This window comes from Vanellus vanellus, assembly GCF_965231255.1.
Source record: "Vanellus vanellus genome assembly, chromosome: 2".
In the NCBI taxonomy this organism is placed as follows: domain Eukaryota; kingdom Metazoa; phylum Chordata; class Aves; order Charadriiformes; family Charadriidae; genus Vanellus; species Vanellus vanellus.
In genome coordinates, this window is record NC_138906.1 from 43242719 (window position 1) to 43265580 (window position 22862).

At 44.9% G+C, this 22862-nt stretch overlaps 1 protein-coding gene across 1 annotated transcript in view; it reads left to right on the plus strand.

The window, feature by feature from the left end:
* Positions 1 to 3005: 3005 nt before the first annotated feature.
* The window catches only part of LOC309668838 (ubiquitin-conjugating enzyme E2 E1-like), a gene marked incomplete at its 5' end in the record, with an annotated part of 46757 nt that continues 26900 nt past the window's right edge, over positions 3006 to 22862 (plus strand). The window contains 4 exon segments of the mRNA XM_082479361.1: positions 3006 to 3146; positions 3148 to 3186; positions 5343 to 5521; positions 7681 to 7731. Coding sequence (XP_082335487.1) covers positions 3006 to 3146; positions 3148 to 3186; positions 5343 to 5521; positions 7681 to 7731 — 410 coding nt within the window.

Consider the following 22862-nt stretch of genomic DNA (forward strand, 5'->3'; position numbering starts at 1 on the left):
TTGGCCAAAAAAAAAAAAAGAAAAAAGAAAAAAAAAAGAAAAGTAAGGAGGCAGCCAGAGGAAGCACAGATAAGAAGGAAAACTCACCCAATAAAATGTACGCACTTTACAGAAAAGAAATAGAAGCAGATCAGTGAGATTTAGTCAAAATTCCCAAGATGGGAAGAGAGAGTTTTAGAGGAGCTGGTTCTCCTGTTTGCTGGGAAAAGGATCATATTCCACACTCTTTTTCTAGTTCTTCAGTGTCAATGCAGGGCTCGGAGGACAATCATGGGTGGGAGCAAGGCAAGCTGCAAAAAAGTTTCTGGGCGTAGAAGCTGGCTTCTTGGCTCTCTCTCTTTCCAGGGCTGTGGGTACGGAATGACTAGCACAGGAGAGTAGCCCGTTGCCTGATCCTAGCCATGACCTAGGAGGTGAGTCATAAAATGGGAGTTGCCACTGTAACAGCTGCTCAAGTGATGACATTAGTAGGTGCTTTCTGCAAATGAACTTTTGGGTAGGCTTCAAAATAAATAACTGCTGCTGCTGGTTATCGTATTATTACTTTGAACAGGGTTACCAAGGATTGTGTGCCTCAGAAAAGGTTAGTCTACAGATAACCCCCTACCAAGGTTATTAACATAATAAAGGAAAAGTGCGTGTGATTTTGTAACAACCTTTACATTTTCCCTGCCCCCTATTACAGAAGTAGAGGGCTTTCATTATTAATATCAGTTGTCTCATTTGACTTTGGTGCAGGTTTCCTGTGATGAGAGGAAAAGGCTGGAGGTTTGTTTGTGGTCAAAGTGAAGAATTTCTGTTTTTAAAATGCCGTTCCATAAGCAGTGAAATTTGTGAAGCCTGGTCACCTTGCTTTGTGTCCTCTCATCTCCTGTATTTGTCGCCTGGCACGTACCACCATACACCAGCTCCATCCTCAACAGCCCCCTGGGTTAGTTTGGAGAATGCTGACAGAGCGGCTGGTTGCTGTTAAGTATATAAGTATATAGGAGCTGAACTCTGCCCCCTTCCCCCCCTCCCCCTTTCGTCAATGAGGAGCACCAAGTGATCAGATCACCCTCCTTTATCTAAATGCTAGTTTTCATGAAATTTATTATGTGCCTTCAAGGCTGTTGTCAGTGGTGGAGATGCCAAAGCTCCGCAGTTACTGGAGGGAAGGATGAACGTGACTTCTCAAGTGCCATTCCCATAGGTCAAACTAGAGAGTTTGGCTATGCCAGCAAGCTGCTTTTGGAGGACAATTCACTAAGGCTTCACGTGTAGTACCACAGGTAATAAAGACTGAAGAGGAGGGTTAGCAAAAATACCCGAAACCAAAAAAAACCCACCCACAGACCAGGAAGTGTGACACTGCAATGGAATTCCTTCACTTGTCATGGGGACTCTTGCGATGTCACTGGTGTACCTATCTGACACACTGCACTGCTCAACCAGCTGGAGACTGGGCACCAAGTCTGCGGGGAGCGTAGGTAGTTTTGGGATTAACCCACATGAAATGAAGTGCTGCTGAGATGTGAAAAAAAACCCACAGGGGTACAGGGCAGGGACAGGAGGGAGAAGCAGCAGATGCAGGGGTCCAAGGAAACAGAGGGGAGGCTGGCAAAGGGAAAGGCTGTCCCTGCTTGGGTGTCCCCTCCAAGGGTACCTCTGGCTGAAGGATTACTGGCTGTAAACAGTGAAAGATCAGTGCCACAACCAGATCCTTGTGGTGAGCCACAAAATGTGAAGCCGCTGTCCCACAGAGGCTCGGCTCAGCATCCCCAGGCAGTCCTGCTTACAGCTGGCCCAAACACCCCTTTTCTTCAGGTTCCAAGCGTCCTTGAAAGAAGCCATGTGTATCCATTATCTGACCCAACCTTTAAGGTTTTGTCCCCACTCAAGTCTGTGCCCTTGCTAAGGGACATGGGGGGGGGGTGGAGGGGCCCGGAGGGGCCCAGCTTCACACCACCTGTCTCCACCGGTGGGCAGAGAGCTGGGTCCCATGGCAGCCCGGAGACAGCACCCAGGCAATGCTGCTGGCCGCAGGGGCTCAGCAAGACTCCCCCCGGCTGGCCGCTGGCCCTCCGTCCACTGAGCCCCTCAGGGCACCCCAAAACCGCTGGAGGGGAAATTCGGGGGGTGGGTGTCCCACCACCTTCTGGGGCCATCTTGGTGTGCTGGGGGGACCCGGGGCGCCTGGCAGCGTGAGACTGGAAGGCTGGGGTTCAGGAGGGGCCAGCCTCCCCTGCCGCCCCCCCCTTCCCCCCAGTCGCTATGAAGCAGAGATGTCCAGCCCCGAGATGTCCCCCCCCGGGCACCCAGCCGTGTCGCCCCTCCGGCAGCCTCGCTTTTGTAATTGAAGCCTCGGGACGTCCCAAGGCGTCATGTCGCGACAAGCGCTCTGTCGAGGCAGCAGCCGCGTGTGCCTGCGGATCCCCTCGAGGTCCTCCCGCAGGAGGAAGGGTGAACGTACAAACTCCTTATTCATTATCGCGATGCGCGGTGGTGACAGGCATTGTATTTTCGGCCACGGCAGACAGCGAGTAATTCGATAGGCGATCCCTCGATAGGCTGTGGAAACTGGCGGCACCCAGCCAAATTTGCCCCGGGTGAGGTCGGTGGGAACGCTGGTCCCTATTGTCCCCTTCACGAGTGGGTCCGGCACCTCCGGGAAGAGCGGCGGCAGCGCAGCGGGGCGGCGGGCTGCTCTCTGCCCCCACGCGTGGGCTGGGGGCGGCGGGTCGCTCCGGCCAAAATCACTTTTCTCCGTTGGGTGGGTGGGCAGGAAAGACCGACAGCAAAGACTTCGGGGAGAAGACTCAAACGCCTCGCAAATACCATCCGCTGCGCCGTTCCCGCAGACGGGCTCCGCATCAGGGGACTCGCGGGGGAGGGGGGGGGGGGGGGGGGGTGGAGAGAGAGAGAAAAAAAATCCCTAATACTTTTACCTTTGGAAAATAGAAGGGGGATTTTTCGTGCCGTCGCTGCCAAGCCCAGGATTTTGTTTTCTCTCCCAGCATGCGTTGATGACATCACGAAGTGCCCCTTCTTTGTGTGTCAGTGATGTCACCAAGTGCAGTGTGGGGGACAATGGAATCCTGAACTCCGGGCGAGGGCGAGTGGGAAGCGCCTGCTCCTGCTGCTGGTTTGGGGCTGAGCCGGGGGAAGGGAAGGGAGGACACAGCTGCTGCTTTAGGGCTGAAACAGGTGAGAGACGGGAAAGCTGCCGGGGATCCCTTTTGGCTTGCTGGGGGGGGGCGGGGGGGGCTTTGTGCTGGGCTCTTTTCTCCCCCCCTCCCCCCCCGCCCTCGCTTTCCAACTGAGACAGGTGAGAAGTTGCTGCTGCTGCTGGAGGGACAAAGCAGGTGAGAAGCTTTGGGATTGAAACAGTTTTAAGAATAGGAGGAACGCAAGCAGCCCCCCCTCCCCCCCCCCGCCAAGCCTTATAACCCCCACTCAGCCTTTAAAAAAAAAAGCAGCCCCGGGAACTTGTCCCCCTCTCCAGCCACCTGCCTCGGCCGCGTCCCTGTGGGGCTCTCGCACGGAAGCAAACACGGTGCCGGGGAGGGCGTTCATCCCTCCCCCCGGACACCCCCGCAGAGTACTTTCCAGAGGGTCTCCATTAAAAACTCACGTTCCCCCTCCGAGCGCCCCTTTCTTCCTTCCTCAGTACCCACCGGAGCGGGGGGGGGGGGGGGGGGGGGGGGGGAACGACGACGGGACACGGGGTACTGTGGCTGCCGGGATCCCCCCTCCAGCCCCGGAGAAGGGGGGTGCTCCGCCGCCCCCCCCCCCCCCCCCCAAGCCCCCGCTCCGTGCGAGGCGGCGGCGAGTGGCGCCCCGTCCCCGCCGCCCCCCAGCCCCGCTCGGCGGTGGGGGAGGCAGCCAGGGAAGCCATTGCCTGTTTAATAGTTGCTGTTGCAGCACTTCCGCTTCTCTCCCAGCGAGAGAGACACGAGTGGCCAGGCCCAGCCGCACCGAGGAGGAGCAGCCAGACACAAAGGGAGAGGTAGGGGGACGGGGCACCCCCCCCCGCCGCCCTCCCCGCCGGCCCCGGGGGCAGGGGCGAGAGGCAGGGCCGGCCGCGGCCCCGCGATGGGGCGGGAGGCGGCGGAGCCGGCGGGGCAGGGGGATCGCGCCCGGGGCTGTCAGGTACCGCTGTGTCCGTGTTCCCCCCCCCACCTTCCCCCGGCCCCTCGTCGCCCGGCCCTGCGGGCCCGCGGCCGGGGGAGCTCTGCCGGGCCCCCCTGCCCCCGGCTCTCGCCTGGCGTGGGCAAGGGAGCTCCCCGGGGGCCGGTGGCCCTGGGAGGGAGGCGGCCGTGTGGCGGCCCCCCGGCCCGCTGCTGCCCCGCCGCCGCTCGCCCCGGGCCCGCGGCTGCCCCGCTCCCTCCCACCCTAACTCTGCCGGGGTGCCCTGCCTGACCCCCCTCCCCCCCCTCCCCCCCATCCCTCCCGACGGCTTCTCGCCCCTCTCCGGTGCCGACCTGCCCTCGGTAGCCCACCGTGCTCGCCCTCCTCCCCTATGTCCCCGTGGTGCCCGCACGAAACCGGGCTGCCTCCCCCCCGGCACCCCGCTGCCCCCCTCCCTGCCGCCGGCCTCCCCAGGCCCCTCCGCTCTCACTCCTTGTAGGCCCTGGCCCTTCTTTTCTCCTCGCACCCCTCAGCACAGACCGTCTGTTCCCCTCCCCCTTTGCTGGGATGCCCCTCGGTGCAGTGGGCCTCGGCGGGTCCCCTCCATGCACCCCACTCCCCGTTTAGCTGTTCCCCGGACCCCCGGCCCTGCTGCCAGCCCCTGATCCAGCAGGCAGGGATTTCCCCACCGCAGATCGCAGATCCTCCTTTCGGGGTCTCCCCGCTGTTGCCAGTGATGCCCCACTTCCATTTTAGTGCTGGCAATGGTCACACACACACACCCCAGCCCCGTCCATTCCCGCCTCCCCCACGTGCCTCCCGGGAACCCAGGGGACCAGAGCTGTTCCATTTTTATCTCCTGCACCCCTAGGCTGGATTGTAGTGGGTGGTGATGGCTCCTGTTGTGTGTGCAGTTTCGGGGAGATTAGAAGGAATTGCTGTGAGCTTTCCCGATCCTTGCAGCCGTCCTTGTTCCAGTCTCCTGTGGTTTCGCACTTGCTTTCTGAGAGGAAGCTTTAAAAGTCCCTTTCCCCCTGCTCCTCGGTGTTACTAGTGCAGGGGAGGCAGCTGCTCTTCCTGCCTCGACTGTAGGGCCTGAAGAGGAGAGGGAGACACGAGGACCCTTTAAAAGGAGCGTGACCCAAACACAGAGTGAGATTGTCAGCGGCCTTTCTCTGTGTGTGTTTGTGTTCACTGTTTGTTCCCCACGCCCCATGGTGTCTCCTCTCCAGGTTGGGGTGTGTGGTGGGGGGGTCGCTATGTCGGATGACGATTCGAGGGCCAGCACCAGCTCCTCCTCATCTTCATCCTCCAACCAACAGACAGAGAAAGAGACAAGCACGCCTAAGAAGAAGGAAAGCAAAGTCAGCATGAGTAAAAACTCTAAGCTGCTATCTACCAGTGCCAAGAGGTGAGGCTGCAGTCAGTTTTCTCACTGAGTCGCTGCATCTTCTTCCTCGTTTTATCTTGCTCCGTTACCCCAGTGATCCCTTGCTGCTCCCATTCCTCGTCTCTAGCCCTTACACTCCACCTTTCCACACGAAGCTGCCATTGTCTCACTTTTTTCAGCGTCTCTGTGCAGTGAGCGTCTGCCCAACTTCACTGCTCTCTGCTCGCTCTTCCTGCGTCTTCCTCCATTCCATCTCAAATATTTTCCTGCCTTTTCTTCCTCCAGGCTGTTTTTCTATCCCTCAATTATTTCTGCTGTCTTTTCCTTTTTCTTTATGAGCATCGGTTATAGGGGTGGTGTAGGATTGGCATGTAGGACCTTAATTCCTTCTCTGCTAGTGGAAGCTGTATGGTCCTGAGTAAGGCATTGCATTTCAACGTCAGTTTCCCTCTCTGTCGGTTGGGATTGATCTAGAGTGGCTTTTTCCTTTCTAGGACTGCCCTGGGGATTAATGTTTGTGAAGAGTTTTGAGTTCGCTTACATTGGGGGAGTGCACTCCAGTGCAAGTGGTGTAATACAGTCCCAAATCTTTTCCACCAAATATATTACTGTTTTTCTGTCTGCTCATCACTTATATTGAATTTTCTGTGTATGGTTGGATGGTGACTAGAGTAAATAACCCACAGCAGGTCCACTTGTGGACATTCTGCTCTAAAATAGTCTTTGCTCGCAGCACAGAGTGGGTTGCATTGTTGGTTGGTTTGGTTTTTTTTTGAGAATTAGGTCATTTTTGTTCCAGAATAATGTCTACATGGGGGAGAGGTGCCTGCGTAGAATAGTAATTCCAAAACAGCTACATCAGTCAGTTTTCTTCACCTGGACAGACTCTTGGAGCCACTCTTTTTTTTTAAAAAAAAATAAATGGTTGCCCTTTCTTGTTTATTCTGTTTCACCTGAATTCAGCACCATCCTGCTCCAGGGAGCTAAGCTGACAAATGGAAGTTTTCAAGCAAACTTGCATCAGTAAGAATAATAAACCATCTCACTGAACAGCTTTGCCAGGCAGCGCAGAGAAGTTGTATCTGTAGGTGTCAAAAGTGACTGGGGTTTTATGCAAATGCTCTGTCATCGCAACTGAGTTCTCTGTGGCTTTATAGAATTTAGGCAGTTTGGTTATTCCAGATCTCCACTCAGCAGGTTTCCATGGCAAACTGACATAGATGGTGGCGAGCGGTGTTTACGTGTTGTGCCCTTAACTGTTTTTAAAAAGAAGATTGTAAACCACCTAATGTGAAAAAGCTGTGGTTTTCATGTATGACAAGTGGAAGAGAGGCAGAAGATGCTGGCTGAGTTTAAAGGAGAAGGGAGACAGACTGAGTGCTGGGTGGGGAAATCTGGAGGGGAAGCCTGAGTGACAGTAATGGGACTCCAGGGAAGGGGATGATAGCTGGTTGGGCGTTTTGTGGCAAAAGCAGTGTGAGCCCAGAATAGTCTGGGCAGGGAGGACAGGGTGTTGTCTGAACATAGTGAAGAGAGGGAGCGTCTGGAGTCCTGAGGGAGGGGACGCGAGGATGTTGTGTGGCTCTTGAGGGTGAAGAGAGGGGAGAACTGAAGGTGGAAGGAATGTGCAGGAGCCTCGGAAATAGATATTCACCTTCCTTTAAATGTCCTTGGGAATGGCGCAGTTATTCACTCCCTTGGGGCTGGTGTTTTTTCTCAGGCTGGTGATGGGAAGCCAGGAGGGGGGAGAGGGGGAGAGCCAATTTGGCAATGACGGTTTCTCTCAATCCAGCAAGACAAAATTCCTTTTCAGACTGCAGTTTCCTCCTAGCACTTGGTGCATCACATTTGCTGAGGTTTTCCCTCATTCACAGGCTGGTTGGCAGAGTAAAGCGGACAGTCTTTTCCACTGCCCCTGTGCGGTCGGCATCTTTATGGCAGCATACAACAGTGCACCGGTCTGGGTTCAGTGCACGGTGCCCGTCTGTTGTTCTGACCGTCTCCGTAACAGGGTGCCTGTCCTGCTTAGTGTGTTTGGACCGGTGGGAGGCTGAAGCTGAGAGTGCCTCTCTTGTGTAGTGTTGCAAATTCGCGGTGACAGTATGTCTGTTAGGCGTATGTGTTAACTGCTGTCCCACACAGTGACTTACCTTTGTTCCTTCTCGCTTTTATTGCCACAGGATTCAGAAGGAATTGGCTGACATCACCTTAGATCCACCTCCCAACTGCAGGTTGGTGTCGATTCCTTCCCTGAGGAGGGTGGGGGAAGGTGAGGGGCTGAAGCGTGGTGGTGTGTGTTGTAACTGTCCTCAGAGGCTCTGGATAGAGCAGAGGAATGGCTGTTTAGGTGGCTGACAGTACTTTTGTGAATGCTTGGATGACATGAAATAGTTTCCAGGTGGGGGGCCTCCAGAGATCATATGTGTTTTGGTACAAGTTTTCTGTTTGTTTGAGGGGTTGTTTTGTTTTTGTTTTCTTGAACAATCTGTTACACTGCTTTGTGTGTATATTTCCGAAACTGGCCTATAAAGCAGAGTGTGAAAACTTTCTCCTTGTTTGTTTTTTTCTGGTTTATAAATCTAATGCCTGACTGCACTAATCTTATTTATATAAGAGTCCTGCCAAGGAAGCAAAGAACAGTAAAATGCTACAAGCTTTTTAGCTCAGAGTTCTGTTGTGAACAGTAACTTACAGTGGAAGAGAAGCGTGAATTCATCACTCAGTGGGTGCCCTACAGGAGCACATGAGTTAGCTGATGAAATAACAACCAGGGATATTCTGTTGCCCTTTTATAGAGCAGCTTGTTTTTAAGTATGTTTTAGAAACTTGCACTGTTTGTTTAAAACATCTAGCAGGTTGATTTGGTTTGTTGCATGGTGGCCCGAGCCTCTTTGCATTTGGAGAGGCGACAGTAGTAGTGTAACATCTTTGGTTGTGCTTGTTCATTCAAGAGGAAAGTGGCTTTCGGTCCGATCTGTGTTGACTGTAGTTGCCAAAGCACAGCTCTGTTCCTATCTTCTTGCTGTGGCTGAGGTTTGAGGCCTTTTGATATTGGTAATAGCAGAAATCAGAGAAAATTCCGTTCATAAATAACCGTTTAAGTTGCTTTTTGTAGTATTGAGTTGCCACCCACAAATGCATACGAACCTTTCTATTGAAGCGTTTTGTTGCTGTTAGTCTGCAGGGGGGCATTAGCACAAGACTTAGCCTGACAGGTCCAGAGCCACTCTTTCAGTACCAGTCCCAAGGATCATTATTAATGAAAGGAGGGATGGGATGAGGCATGTGAGTAGAGGTCTAAGCTGATACTAAGATTTTTGTACTGTTTGGAAGACAACTGATGAGCTCTGAAATCTTTAGCCGTGACAATGTTGTTTTAGTGACAATGACTACCTGAATATTATGAGAGCTTCCAGGTCTTGGGCTGGAAGTGTCTGTCCTGTCTGCATCCTGGCTCTGTGTCAGGATGAAGTCCACATGCTTTCCCCTCCTCCTCCCACCATATCCTGATTTTCATGGGAAAGAAACCCAGAAGCACAGCTCAGAAAGGCACTGTGGCTTGATAACAACTTAATAATAACTTAAAATAACTGAGTCTGGATGATCAAGGTGCTGGGACTGCAGTCTGAACTTTGCAAATCTATCCAAAAGTTGTGATAGTGTATGATGATGTCAGATTGCAGGCTTCATCTGAAGGTTTGTGTAAATAATACTAGAATCCTAATTTGTCCTTATTTCAATTGGCATCATGCACAGGTAAAGACGAGCAATCAGACTACCTGTCAAAATAGAATATGGTTGTGATTTTTCTTTTTTTAATTGCATAGACGACTGAGGATAATGCACTTCAAGGCCCACATGGTAACTTTGTGTTATTTCAGCCTTTATAAATATTTCTAATGGTAAAAATCGGTTCATAGTACAAGTAGTGATGATTAATCTTCACCCATAATGCAATTACAAGTATTCTGCATTCCTTTCAACCTTCAGGTGAGTGACAGCGAAGGCTGGCAACTCTGGCAAATAATACACGAAACTGGTGTAATTGTTTCTGTCTCTTAATATGTTGATAGATAGGAAAACGTGAATGGAGGGGTTTGTGTGTGTGTGTGACCAGAAGAGTTTTGGTATTGCTCATCCTGGGGTGAAGTCATTCTACCTCAGTAAAGATAGCGCTGAGAGTGATGGAGAACAGCTCTGCTTATGGCTAACAAGATTCCAGTTGCACAGTCAAGCACTGGGAATTTGCTTCTCTAGTAGCTGGTTTGTAAAAGGGTAGGCAGGTGCTGATTGCTGCAACAGTGAGATGATTTCAGCTATCACAGTTATGGGGAAAGTTCACTTCTTGTGGAAAAAGAAACAGAAATAGTCAATTTGAGAGTGTGAGGAGATTAAGCAAGTGAGAGATTCTGGTGGCTGCGTGATGTTTAAGGTTGCCAAAATTTGCTCTGGGGAAGCCTGCTAACAGTGTCACTGCTTTCCTTCTTTTTTTTTTTTTTTTTTTTTTTCCTTTGTAAGAACATTATTAGCATGCTGTGAGGGAAGTATTAAATACATAGTTCCAGAACTTAGATTCAGTTTCTTGCCTTCATGACTTTGCTTATGCTCACCTTTCCTTTGACCTCCAGCCCCCATCTCTCTGCTGCCTTTGTGTCTCTACAGACTTTTTTCAGGTGTCACTGGAGGGGAGGACAGTCCTCTCCTTTTAGGCATCTCACTCTCCTGCAAGACTAATCTCAAAACTTGCATATTCAGGGAGCTGTATACGTACTGGGTACCACCTGTTCTGCTGTCAAATTTAGGGGTGCCAAAGTCTCAAAAGTCACATTTGAAAATCTGTATCTGAAACTGTATTTGGTGTTATGTTGGAAATGTCATATTCTTTTTTTCTACTGGACGTTTGTTCTTATACCCCTCACCACCATCTTTCTGTTTTCCACTGTTCTGTGCCGTGCCCAGTGTTTGATGGCAGTTCATTGTTGGCCACGCTTTAATTTTTGTCCTCATTGCAAAGTGCTGTTCTTCTTCCAGTCTTATTGCAGTAATGGGAGTTCAAGATATTTAACACATCCCAGAGCAGCTCTGCATATTGAAAGAAAAAGCTTTAGGTTGTAAATGATTTTTAGTAAGAACTGTTTTATTTTTCTTCTTGTAAAACACCACATATAAGATGCAATTACAAATAATGAAAACCATTTGATATTTCAAACAAAATAGCTTAAAAACAAATGAGTTTCATTTTTATTTTTGTAGCTCGTGGTGACCGTATTTTCATGAGAGTAACCCACAGATCATCTGTTTAAAAAAAAAAAAAAGGGCAACAAAAAAAACCCCAAACCCCAAGCACACTCAACACCCTGTGATTGAGCAGCTGTGTGGGTTTTACATGTGTGGGTAATATGAGGGGAAGTTTATCCCAGAACTTCCTCTCCCCTCAGTAGTTTCCTTGCTTCTAGTTTTCCATAGCTTGCCAGTGTCCCTCAAATGCTTACCTGTGCTCGTCTCTCATTGACTGCTTCATCACCCCATATAGTCCCTCTGCCCTTCATGTTTCCCTCCCCAGCCTGTGATTTTGATTTTACGCAGACTGGTGCAGTTATTTGTACAAAGATGCAGGTTATGTGCATGGAAACACAGTATATGTTTGGCCTGCATTTAAAAAATTTTAAATTTTTTGTACTTGAAGGCATTTTCTAAAAAAATCTATTTAATACACATCACAAATTTGTGGATAGCCGATGGAGGCAATGCTGTCCTCATAAGCGTCCTAGTGTAGTATGTGTGTAGTGTTTGGCTACTTCTAAATGGTTTTTACCCTCTTCATCATTTTCAGTAGGCTGGCGCCCTGGAGGTCTTTAATTTTCTGTTGTCCGCAAGATGCTTTGACTTCTGAGATTAATACTGAGTTATGAAAGTTAAATGTGGCTTTCAAGTTCAAAAGGTGGTTAGTGGTTAATATGAATTGGAGAATAACTGTTTGGACCTGAAGTATTTCAAATCTTCTCAGGGGGTACCTGGTGATTTCTTTTCCTACTTTGTATTGTATCAGACAATTATAACTTCTTTTCAGAACTCAAAGAAGGTACCTAGAGACTTTGGACTTTTGGTCTCCGCTGTGTTTTGGTGATAGAGGAGTATGTTGTGTTTTTGCGTTGGGTCATGGAAGCCTGTGTCTGCAGGTGCCTGCAGATGTCAAAATATAGTTCCATCTTGCTACATGGGGAGACCTGATCTTTGTAGGTAACACTTGTGAGTATTGTGCCCAAAGCTTTGCTTCTGTCACTGTGACGAGCTTTCCAAAGCTTTAAGTACTGTTTATTCTCTTTATGTCATTTATTTGACCTCCACATCTAAGCATCTGATAGTAAATCTGCTAATTGCTGTGAGGTTATGAAAGAAATGTTTTTCCCCATTTTAGGGATGGGGAGTTGCAACACACAAAAACCAAGTGACTTGTCCAAGGTCACGCAGGAAGTCTGTGGCAAAGTGGAGAAATGAATGTAAATCTCCTTTGTTTCAGGCGAACTTGCAGCTGAGCTGTTCTCCTGGAACTGTGTGCGTTGGTTGCATTATGAGCAGGGCTTTGAATTTGTGCTTTATTGGGTGTCTGGTATTGACTGTATGTAAGCATGGTAATTTAATGTTATTTTTCCCATCTGTGTAGAGGGACCAAAATGGATATTAACTAGAATTAATGTTTTTTAATCTTTCTTACCCAAACTGAAACAAGTTTGTCTCCACATGGCTCATTTAAGTCCATAAAGGCAAGACCAGCTGTTACTTAAACAAAAATAATTTTCAAATCTTTACTGAAGGAGGCATTTGCCTGCAAGGCTTACCATCCCTTCAGAGTGAAATGCTATCACAAATTCATTATTTAAATAATAATAAAATACAGTTGTGTTTCCTGGCTCCTTCAGCCCAGTTTTTGTAAATGCACAGAATAAGGACCAGATCTCCCTGAGAGTCTTGTGAAAGTTAACTGTCAGCACTTAATAAATATATGTATCAGTATAGATAGTGGGGAGAAGTGCTCTCTGCTATAACGTGTGGAATATTCATAGTCTTCAGAACTTTGCAATGTGGAATTAAGATTTCTTGGCTAGAGAGAAGTCTGCAGAAAATGTGTGGCTTAAAGGCTGTTTTGAACTCAGTAGTTTCGTATTATAATTAATGTATTTCATCTACATACCATGAAAGTCTGGCATTTGTTTTGATTACACTTGTTTTTATGGTGCTTGTAATTTTTCTGCAAATGTATTTTCTCAATACCTCCATCTCCAATAATGCTTTAAGTGGTTTTGCTTTTAAATTTAGTGTAGTATCAAAGGATGGATTGTCACTGTTAAAAACAACACTGATGTTATAGTTTATTATTTTTCTGCTTGGAATAGTCCTTCCTGAACATAGCCATATTCTAGTATAAACTTTCTGGTCTTACGTTTTGTAATTAAAAAGGTTAATTTTGGTATGACCTTTTTTTCAATGTGCACACATTATTAGATCAAGAGTGACACAAATTCTGGGGTTTACTTCCTTGTAGAAATAAAAGATGCAGATAACGTTTAATGAAAATTATCAGCTTACAAAAGCACTTTTTTTCTCTTCCCTCCATCCCCCATGTTGTTTCTCTGAAATGGGAGCATTTTCTGTGAGAAGTTTCCAGCTGTAGGATAGGAAGGACCTTCATAATTAGTGCTGTGTGTAGTTGAAAAATATCTTTTGTCATATAAACTACCAGTGGTTCAGCATTCCCTCCCCCCCTTTGTTTGGCACATGATCCCTGGAGAAATAACTCTTCCTTTTGAAACGGTGTATTAACTAATTTAGAGATCCTCCGCAGCTGTGTATGGTCTAGCTTGCAAACCATAAAAATAATACCGTTTCTACACTCGGTGAATTCAAAGTATGTGTAGGTAGCAGCTCCTGCAGGCGAAGTCTTCTGCTTGACGTACTCAGACAATAGCTGCACAGGAGCAGCTTCTTTACTGTGGATTGATTAGTTAATATTGCAGGAATTCACCTTTCTGAAGATATCCCTTGTTTAATTTATTGGCTCCCTTTCAAAAAAAAAAAAAAAAAAACAAACCCAGAAACCTTCTGACGGCCAGGCTCCTCGGACACTGTGGCAGGAGCTGGCTGATGCTGTGGTAGATTTTGTTTGGCACACGCTGGCTTAGTAATTCCCAAATGAACTGCATTCTGTGCTCTTGCATGCCAAACATCGGAATGATGAATCTTGAGAGCGGCTGTGAAATTGTATCATGGCTAAGAACAAAGAGGATTGAAATCCCTTCTGTGCACACTCCCTTGTATACCACTTAATTTTATTATTTGACTTTCAGCTTTGCTGCCCTTGGAGGGCACTGTGCAACCATGTTTATGATGCTGCATATATGCTTTATCTGACAAATTCTAATATTTCCTCTTGGTTATGCAGTCTTTAATTTGGTTTCATTTCCGTTGTATTCCAGCTCTGCTTGTCTAGATTTTTATATTGGATATGTGTATAGCAGCAGGTTATATGTCTGGTTTTATTTTAAGAAATATTCATGATATGTATATGGTACTTTACAGACATAAATAGGAAGCGCTGTGTGTGGAGTATTTATACTTCAAGGGGATGAATCTATCTTGTCTTTTTATATGAAGACAAAATTATCCACGGAGAACTGGCTGGTCTAGGGGATTGAGAAGGTGATAGGGGATGGTGTTGTGTTTGAGGATATCAACAAGGGCAGGTTACTAGTGACTGAGAGCTTTGTGGTGTCTGAAGAATGGATTGGTCTTAAGAGCTGATAAGATGCCGTCTGACAAGATGTTAACTTTGGCCCTGCTGTCAAAGGGGGTTGTGCTGGGAACGGAGACAGAGCTCGCCTGCACCAGTACAAGTTATGTCGATGGATTAAGGTTATTGATGAGTTAGTGCATAGTGAAACTTCTGCAGGCTCTGCTTGCACTCTTCTGTAATTGTACATGAAAGACCACCCTTCCATACAGCACCTCTCTCAAAGTATTTAATGTGCTAAACAAAAAGAAGGTACCATTTAATGTGAATGGGTTAAGAGATTATTGCACATCTGTGCAGACTTGCACACCACATACAAAGTTAAGGGCTATGCTTTCTCCACCAAAGAAAGTGCTTTAAACTAAGTTAAATTAATGATGTAATTTAGTCATTATAGTAAATCTTGCCAATCTGTACATTTATTTGAATGAAATAAGTTTATACTTATTTTTCCCTCTGAGGCTTAACAGAGGAGGTCTAAATACTGACTTCATTATTTTACAAGATGAACTAGAGAACATGTATTGTCAAGTACTATAAATAAACTACAACTGTCAAAATAAACACTGTATGCTCTGGAATTCAGAGGGGTTTTCTTGTTTCTCTTGCCAATTTGCAAATTTCAGCAATATGCAATTCGTCTTCCAAGGCTTTTGTGGAAAGTATAGTGTCTACTACAGTGCTTTTAGTACATATTTTTTGTGCATGAGGGGCTAATTGACATTGCCAGGAGAATATGTCACAGATCTGTATGCTTAACACACAACTTGCAATATGCAATCTTCATTTCTTTATTAACCTGGACTCCTGGGGATGGGAGGTGGTGGGGGAGAAAAGGAGAGTGGGGCACGCAGGTTGTAGCTAAGGGCAGTTGCGGTGTTTGATTTCCCCCTACTCCCTCCAATCTCTTCCATGATTTCACAACTGAAAACATAGATCAGGTAAGATTAAGTTGAGCTGTTCCGAGAACTGGGTCCAGGCCAAGTTTTGGCAGTTCATTTGTTTAAGAGAAAATACAAAGTAATTGGATTAAAGAGGCTGTACGATTAATGATGTAGAGTCCTGTTAAATTTCTTTGCTTCTGTGAATCAGTGCAGAATTCAGGTCTTGATTCCTCCAGGGGCTTCAACTTTTAGAGTCAAAAGTGAGTGTAAACCAAATCAGCGTGTTAGTAGGTGTGTTTTGCACTTTCTTTGTTATCAGTGTAAATGGTTGTTTAAAAGATCTCTCATCTTTCCTTCTTGGAGCTGCTGGACTTGCTGGAAACACAGAGAATCTTGAGCTCGTACTGAGAATTCTAAAGCAATAGTAAATGCTGTGGGCTAGAGGAGAGGTGTTTCCTGGGGCAGGTGGGCTGCCAATATTTAATGCCCTTGCCGCTATGAGTATCTGAGCAATAGATTTTTTGCCAGTGACTTAATTCCAGTGTCTGCTAAGGAGAAATTGTGAGAGGGGTCTTGGGGTCTTTCTTTCTTTCTATTGATGACTAGGATACAAGAGAGAGTTGCACACAGGAGTGAAAAGACCCACAAACATTAAAAATTAATTCTGAAATTGAAGGTGTATTTTCACAATAACTGAATTGATGAAAAGAAGAAAAATACTTCTAGTATGGAGTCAGAACTTTGTCAGAGTTATTGGAGACAACGGCAAAGCTCCAGGGCAGTGGTGGTTGTTATACAAGGAAGCCTGTCAGGGTAACTGTCTCAACGGTTTTACACGCAGTTTGAATATCTTCACTGAAATTTTAAGGTGCTAATTTAGGTGATCACTGTTACGGATCTGTCATATGTTTGAAATTTTCAAGTGGACAACTTCTAGAAAGTTTCGGTGTGTTATCTGGTATTCTGAACAAGTGTAGGCTGCTCTGAGAAGTGGCCTATAAATGGTGGAAAAAATGCAATATATTTAATTAAAGCAATGTTTAACTGCTGCAGATGGTTTTGAAAGAATGCTAAAATGCATACAGTTGTGATAACATAGTTTTAAAGGATTTATATCAATACTGTAGTATACCACAAAAGGTCATTTCATCAGAAGTTTCTGATCAAGCTGATCATTGTAATACTATATTGGCATGTTATTTCCTATATGTCTTGGCAACCTTTTTAAAGAAGATAGATTAGGTGATGCACGCAAGCATTTCTAGTTGGTGTCCTCCTTGACTTCCTTCTAAGTTGTTTGTCAATAAGAATTGTCTAGTTTTGGTTTTGATGGAGTAATTCTTAATTTGAGAATCTCACTATGCATTGTATGGCTTCTGACAAAAAGTATTTATGCTAACTTACACTTGGGGGACTGTGGGAGAGAGGGAAAAGACTGAAAGCTTTAAATAGCCGTGTCAAATAAAATCTCAGAATATGAATCTGACTAGAGTTCTCCATTGCATTAAAGCTGTGGTTATATTTTCTTTCCTACTGCAAATTAAACTTCAACAGAACCCTTGTGATCTAGAAAATCAGGCAAGAAGATGTATAATAGCGACAAGAGTCACCCAGGAGATCTAGGACTTGGGATGTAACTAGTGTCAGGCCTTCAGCTGCCCTACTGCTTGTCTTCTGGGTACATCCCAGGAAGTCTTTAGTGAAATTTGAATACAGTCTTTAAAATAGCATTTTTCCTTCTCACGCCCCCCCCATCCCCTCACTCCCGTTATGAGGTTAATCAGATTGCAGACATTGCTAAGACTGAGAGAATTAATGAGTTGCAGGTGAGGAACAGAAAAGAACACAAACCCGGTGGAGACAGAAGGGTTTTATGTTCCTGTGAACAGCAAGATCGTGCAAGGCATTAATGGTGAATGTAAGGGGCAGCAGACAGAGATGGCCCATCAGGGTCGCTGAGGCAATTTTGCACTGGTTGCTGAAATAGTTGCGGCAAAGGTAGAAGCAGACAGACTGACTCTTTTTCTGCTCCAGCAATTTAGCTTCACTTTCTTATTGCCTTCTATAAGGAGCAGAAGAGACGGGGCATCTTCCTCTTGAACGGTCCATCCATGAGCCAGTTTTTCCTTGGGCATGAGTGAATTTTTAAAACGGGCCAGCATGTAAGCTGCAACAATAGCTTTTGCTGTGCTGCATGTATTACAGCCCCGTGTGGGAGGCAAAATATTCATACAGCAATAAAGTCAATGCATTACACAAGCTTGTCCTATTTACAATGCTCTATAAATCAAGAAGGCACAACCTACTATAGCTTGAAGAATACAATGCGTGTAACAGGTGCCCAACTGTATCTTTGCAGCCCTCCTTGAACTGCTGCATGAGCCGCATGCGGCTCTTGACCCATTGACTGCCCTCCTTTATTTTTAGAAGTGCATGAGCAAGAAGTGAAAAAACAACAGTAAGGAGTGGGAAAATTAGGGGAGGGACAGCAAGAAAGCAGCAGAGGGAGAGAAAGACAGACATAGAAATAGAGGGGGGAGAAGAGGGAGAGAGAAATGAGTAAGCAAACAAAAAAAGGGTAGGAAAGTTAAAAAATCGGTTGAAACTTAGTCAATCCCTATCAAGTAGACTAGTATTACAGCTAGGAAGTTGCAAATTTAATTCGTTGAAGGCCCTGTGAACCTGCATCTCCCAAAGAAGCACACCTTACTTTTGTAGCAACTGGATGAGAAGCATGATGAGAACCATTATTCAGTAAATTCTATAATACTAGAAACACAGATATTCACTTAAACTGTTAAGAGATGATTTTAGAACAGATTAAGTCTTTCTACCCAGTAGGCACTGGAGTTCTGAAAGCTGTTCCTGCAAGAGGCAGATAGTATCAGCACACTCAAAAACGGGCCAAACAAATTCATGGGCAACAGGTCCGTAAACAGACTGAAAGAGAAAAGTCGGGGATGTACCCTTTAGCATCCCTAATCCAGTGGTTGTGGATGCTGCGGGAGTACAAGGGGAATGGATTTTTTCCTTGTTCAGTCGATGTTGCTTTTAGCCTCATAAAGTGCTCAACTTTTGCCCTTTATGGAACTGTTCCCGCCTCTCTTCTTTTTATGCTGTGCTGTTTAAAGCAAGCCCTGGTTTCCTGTCACTCAGCCACTTCTCCTTGCTTTTGTGAAGGGTTAACCTTCATGCGTTTGTCTTGCTGAATTTAGACTGTAAAATTCTCAGGGCAAAGGACTTCTTTATTTTTTGTCCATTTGTGCAAAGTGATATGTAAATTTCCAGCTATGCTTAAACGTTCTTTAATAATAAAGTAGGTTTAGTCCTTGGGCTTGTAGAAGTCTCCCTATCCCCACTTCCCCAAAAAATGAAGTTTGGCTTATGTTGCAACGTTGCAATTTTTTTCGTTATCTGATTGAGGTAAATAAGTGAGTTGTTTTATTCAGCAGCTATTGTATTATCTTGAATACGTGATTTGGTTATTTTCCGGTTTTATGCACATGAAGGTTATCACAGCTGTTACTTTGATACTACTACATTGTAATAGGATAATGTGTTTTGAGATATATTAGTGTTGGGGTTTTTCTTCTTCCTGGATGGTGACAGAGAAATAATAAAGGTGTCCAGCAGCTAATCTCTTTCTTTGCTGTCTTTGTGCTCCTACTTCACCTTCCACCTCAATAACTGGGAGGACTGTAGCTATTTGTTAGGGAAATATTAGTTAAATTGCAGAGCTATTACGTGTGCTGAGACATTCCAATTTAAAGTACTTAGTATTCAGTGTGTGTACTTAACTCCTAATGACTATAAATATTATGTTACATTTGAGGCTTTGTAATGTATCAGGTATGTCTTGTACATTGTTTTTTCCACAGAAAATGCAAATTTTCTAACCCATAGATGGTGCAAGCTGTACTTTCTACATTGCTTTACAAAGATTTTTGCTTTGCTTTTCATAGTAGAGTCTTATTTATGAGGAGGTGTAGAGTTCAGACATAATTTAGCGTTGAGATTGCTCAGATGCATGTTTCACTGCAGCGCTAAGTAGCATAGAGCTAGCTATTTAGGGCATCTTTAATAACTGGTGCTGGATTTTGTCAGGAAAGACTGAAAAATAGGGATTGGATAGTGGAGCCTTTGTGTGGTACCACTTTGCAGCAGGGATGCGATGGACTTGCAGGGTCCAGCCGCAAGCTGTAGCAGCAGAGTAAAGGGCTGAGGGCAATTGGGGATGTGCTGCGACCTGTGTCATGGCTGGCTGAACAGCTGGATGGGATTTGTTAGTGATTCACAGCTTGGCTTAAAGAGAGATAAGGAAGGCGTGCTGATTGAGGTCTGGATCTGGGAAGGAGACTTGTCTGTTACCTAGTGAAGTCTGTTCTATTTGCAGCAGTCTTCATCGATCCAGAATGAATGGGGGAAAAAAGGATGGAGCTAGAGTTGATGGCTAAACTATGACGGACTGGGAAAGAGTGAAAATATAGGGTGGGGTTAGATGTGACCCGTAAAAGATGAGAACAACAGGGGAAAAAATGCATTTTGCCAGATCACTTTCCAACAGTAAACCTGCCAGTCTCTTGCACAGATTCTCAGCTCGCTCTCTGTACTCCTTTCCTTGGCCTCTACATTACAATCCAATATGTCCCAAGTCACCAGTGTGGTATAAGTTCTGCAAAAGAGAGCTAGCATGCCTATTCTGGCCCATGGAGCTGGGCCTCTTTCTGCAAACCACCACAGGCTCGTTAGGAACGGTGCTAGTGTCTTCTGCCGCCTTATCCTGCTGAGCTAAGCGGGGTCTGGTCCCTTCTCTTTCCCGATGGCTGCACTGATCCTTCAGCAGTAAGCCGTTACATCTGTCAAAGTCTGCAGCCCGTGCCTGCAGGGGACTGAAGAGGCAAGGTTGTCCTATTGACAGAAAGAAAACGTTTATGAGGAATTAAAAAATAAGCAGACAAAACCGTTCTTGAATTTACTTGCAAATGAAGTAGCAGTGATCAGCTAAACTACTGAATGTGTCTATAGATTAATTTTTGTAATTGCTTAAGTATTCAGATCACAAATCTGAAAGGGAAAGAGGAAAGTGTTTTTAAAGTACTCAGGATTATTCCAATTGCCAATTTGAGTGGAAGGTATACGTAAGAATTGACATTTGTTGTCATTCTTTATGTGGTAATCTTTGGTCATTGGAAAAGTGTATTTGATTATCTTGAAAGGTTTCTAGCCAAGAGGATGCATCTAAACTTCACTTTGGGCTTATGAGGACATTTGACATGGGCAGTAGATAAGCCTGTACAAGCACAGCAGGCAGCTGTATGCCAGGCAAATGAAAGATTCTTTGGTTGGTATTTTTACTAATCTTTTTCTCATGTACACATTGAATAACACATCTTGAAAGTCATCTAGTTGCTGTTTTAGGAAATAGTTTCTTTTCAGAGGGAGAATCTCGTCTTCTGGATATTAAAATAATAATGGAACTGTGATGTTTGCTTAGATTGGCTTTCCTGGAAGTTAATGTGTCATATCCTAATGACACACTAGGTCAAGTGCTAAATTTCAGTTCTTGATGGAGATAGTGAATGAACTGTGCCCAGAAGTAAGTGGTTTTGTATGTCCCTGTTCATATTACTAGAGTTCAAGGTCACTAGAAGAGTTGTGGGTTTTAATGTACAGATTTACCCATTCTTTTTTTAAAAATTACAGACTCTTTACTGAACTATGTGAGCACCTTAACTGTTTTATGTATAGTCCGTGATTTTCTTTTTCTCAGCTAGTTATACACAAAGAGCATAAGCATTTTTTTCTTCCTTTTTTTTATTTATTAATTATGCTGAAGCAGCTGGATGAAAGAGTGCATCTTGCTTTCGGCATCTGAAGGAAAGATCTTTTTTTTTTTTTTTTTTTTTTAGTATACTGGGTTTTATATAGGGTTATTGTCTAGTAGGGATTATATAATATGATTATGAAGTTATCCTGTCTTCAAAAGGGTCATATATGTGATCTCTGGTCAGTAGGGAGAAACTCACGCTTTTGACCCTTCTGTCTCTTTGGACTCATTAATGTTGGACATAGTGGCGCTTCTAAAATTGCTTAATTGTTCCAAAGAGATCATTTGTGCTTACTCCGTTATTGCCATTTGATGCTGTCTCTCTACACACTGCCAAAAAACCCACGGTATATTACATTTTTATTGTTATGTAAAGCAGCTGTAAAACAAACAGTGCGGTTGTGTAAGTGTATTTGAAATCTTTGCTATTGGCTACTTTATTTTTTGCCTTTATATCTCTAACTTTTACATTTATAGTTTTGCCACCACAGGGAGTTAATGAAAAGCAAACATATAGACTGTTTGTTTAAAACTAATAATAGTAATGCCATGCACAGATTTATGTTGCTTCCTTATGCATATTTACTATCCTGTTTCACAGTATAAGAAAAGCTGGGTCATGCTGTGCTGGGTGCTTTTTTTTTTTTTGGTGGGCGGATTGGTTTTTTTGTTTTCTCTGTGCGTTGGTTTGACTGTTACAGTTCTGATTTAAAAAAAAAAACTTCAACAACTGTAGAGCAAGTGAGCATATAGCAAAGAAAGAAAGGAAAAAGATAAATGCATGCGCAGCAAGACATTGATCTAGATGAGGGGAGATCTGTTGAACTGTTTTGATTTTGTAATACTTGCATGCCTGTAGGGAATCAATCCTGTGTGCATCCTTAGCACCCTCACAGGATTGTGAAAGGTGATTTATTTTATGTGTTTGTCTTTACAAGTAGTACTGAAGAAAACAAGTGCTTAAATTATCCTATATTTTAGATTCTTTCTGTACCTCTTTTGATATGTAGTAGAACTGCATGTCTCAGGAGTAAAATTACGACATGCATATATTTATTAAGGGTCTGACTTTCAACACTAGCTGTTTACAGTAAGAGTACTTGTTGAGATGATGAGTCTCTTGATCATTCTTTGCCCTAGTGGGAAAAGTGCGTAAAAACAGCACAACAGTCACTGGGCAGCCTCTCTCACAACTTTTCATCTGTGTTGGTGGCAGCTGCTAAGATATTTTTAATAGATAGACTTTTTCTTAGTTTAAGCTATTTTTCTACTTTAATTGGAGCTTGCATAGCTTAGATCCTGCTTTCCGCTCTATTCGGAAAAATACCTGAACTCAGTCGCCACTGAGCCAGAGCTGCCTGCCCTCTGTAGCCTATGCTGGGGAGGCATACCTACTTGTTGGGGGTCTGCTCTACTTGGATTAAAGGAACAGAAACAAAACATAAAGATTAAAAGATGCTCAGGAGGGGAATGTGTACTTGGATTTTGCCAGCAGTTAAAGGTAAATCCCTTACAGTAAGGAAAGCTCTAAATAGTGCTTCTTGATACGTGTTTTGCAGTAGGTGAATTGTTCAAGAAGAATGAGAATATAATACAGCTGCCAGACTTCAACTTTGAAATAAATGAAATAGATTTTAGCTTGGTTTTTATTTTGCCCACCATTTTATTTTGCAAATTATGAGGGAATAATAATTTACAAATTTTAGAACTGCTAACTATTATCTGTACCACAGCTGCAAGGGAACAGTGTTGCATCAGATCTGCTTTTTGTTAGTGTTTGGAGCGTGCATGGGTGTGCAAAAGCCCCTTTTGCATTCACTTCCTTATTTTTTCTTTGCTTTTCCCAACCCAAAAGCAAAAAAA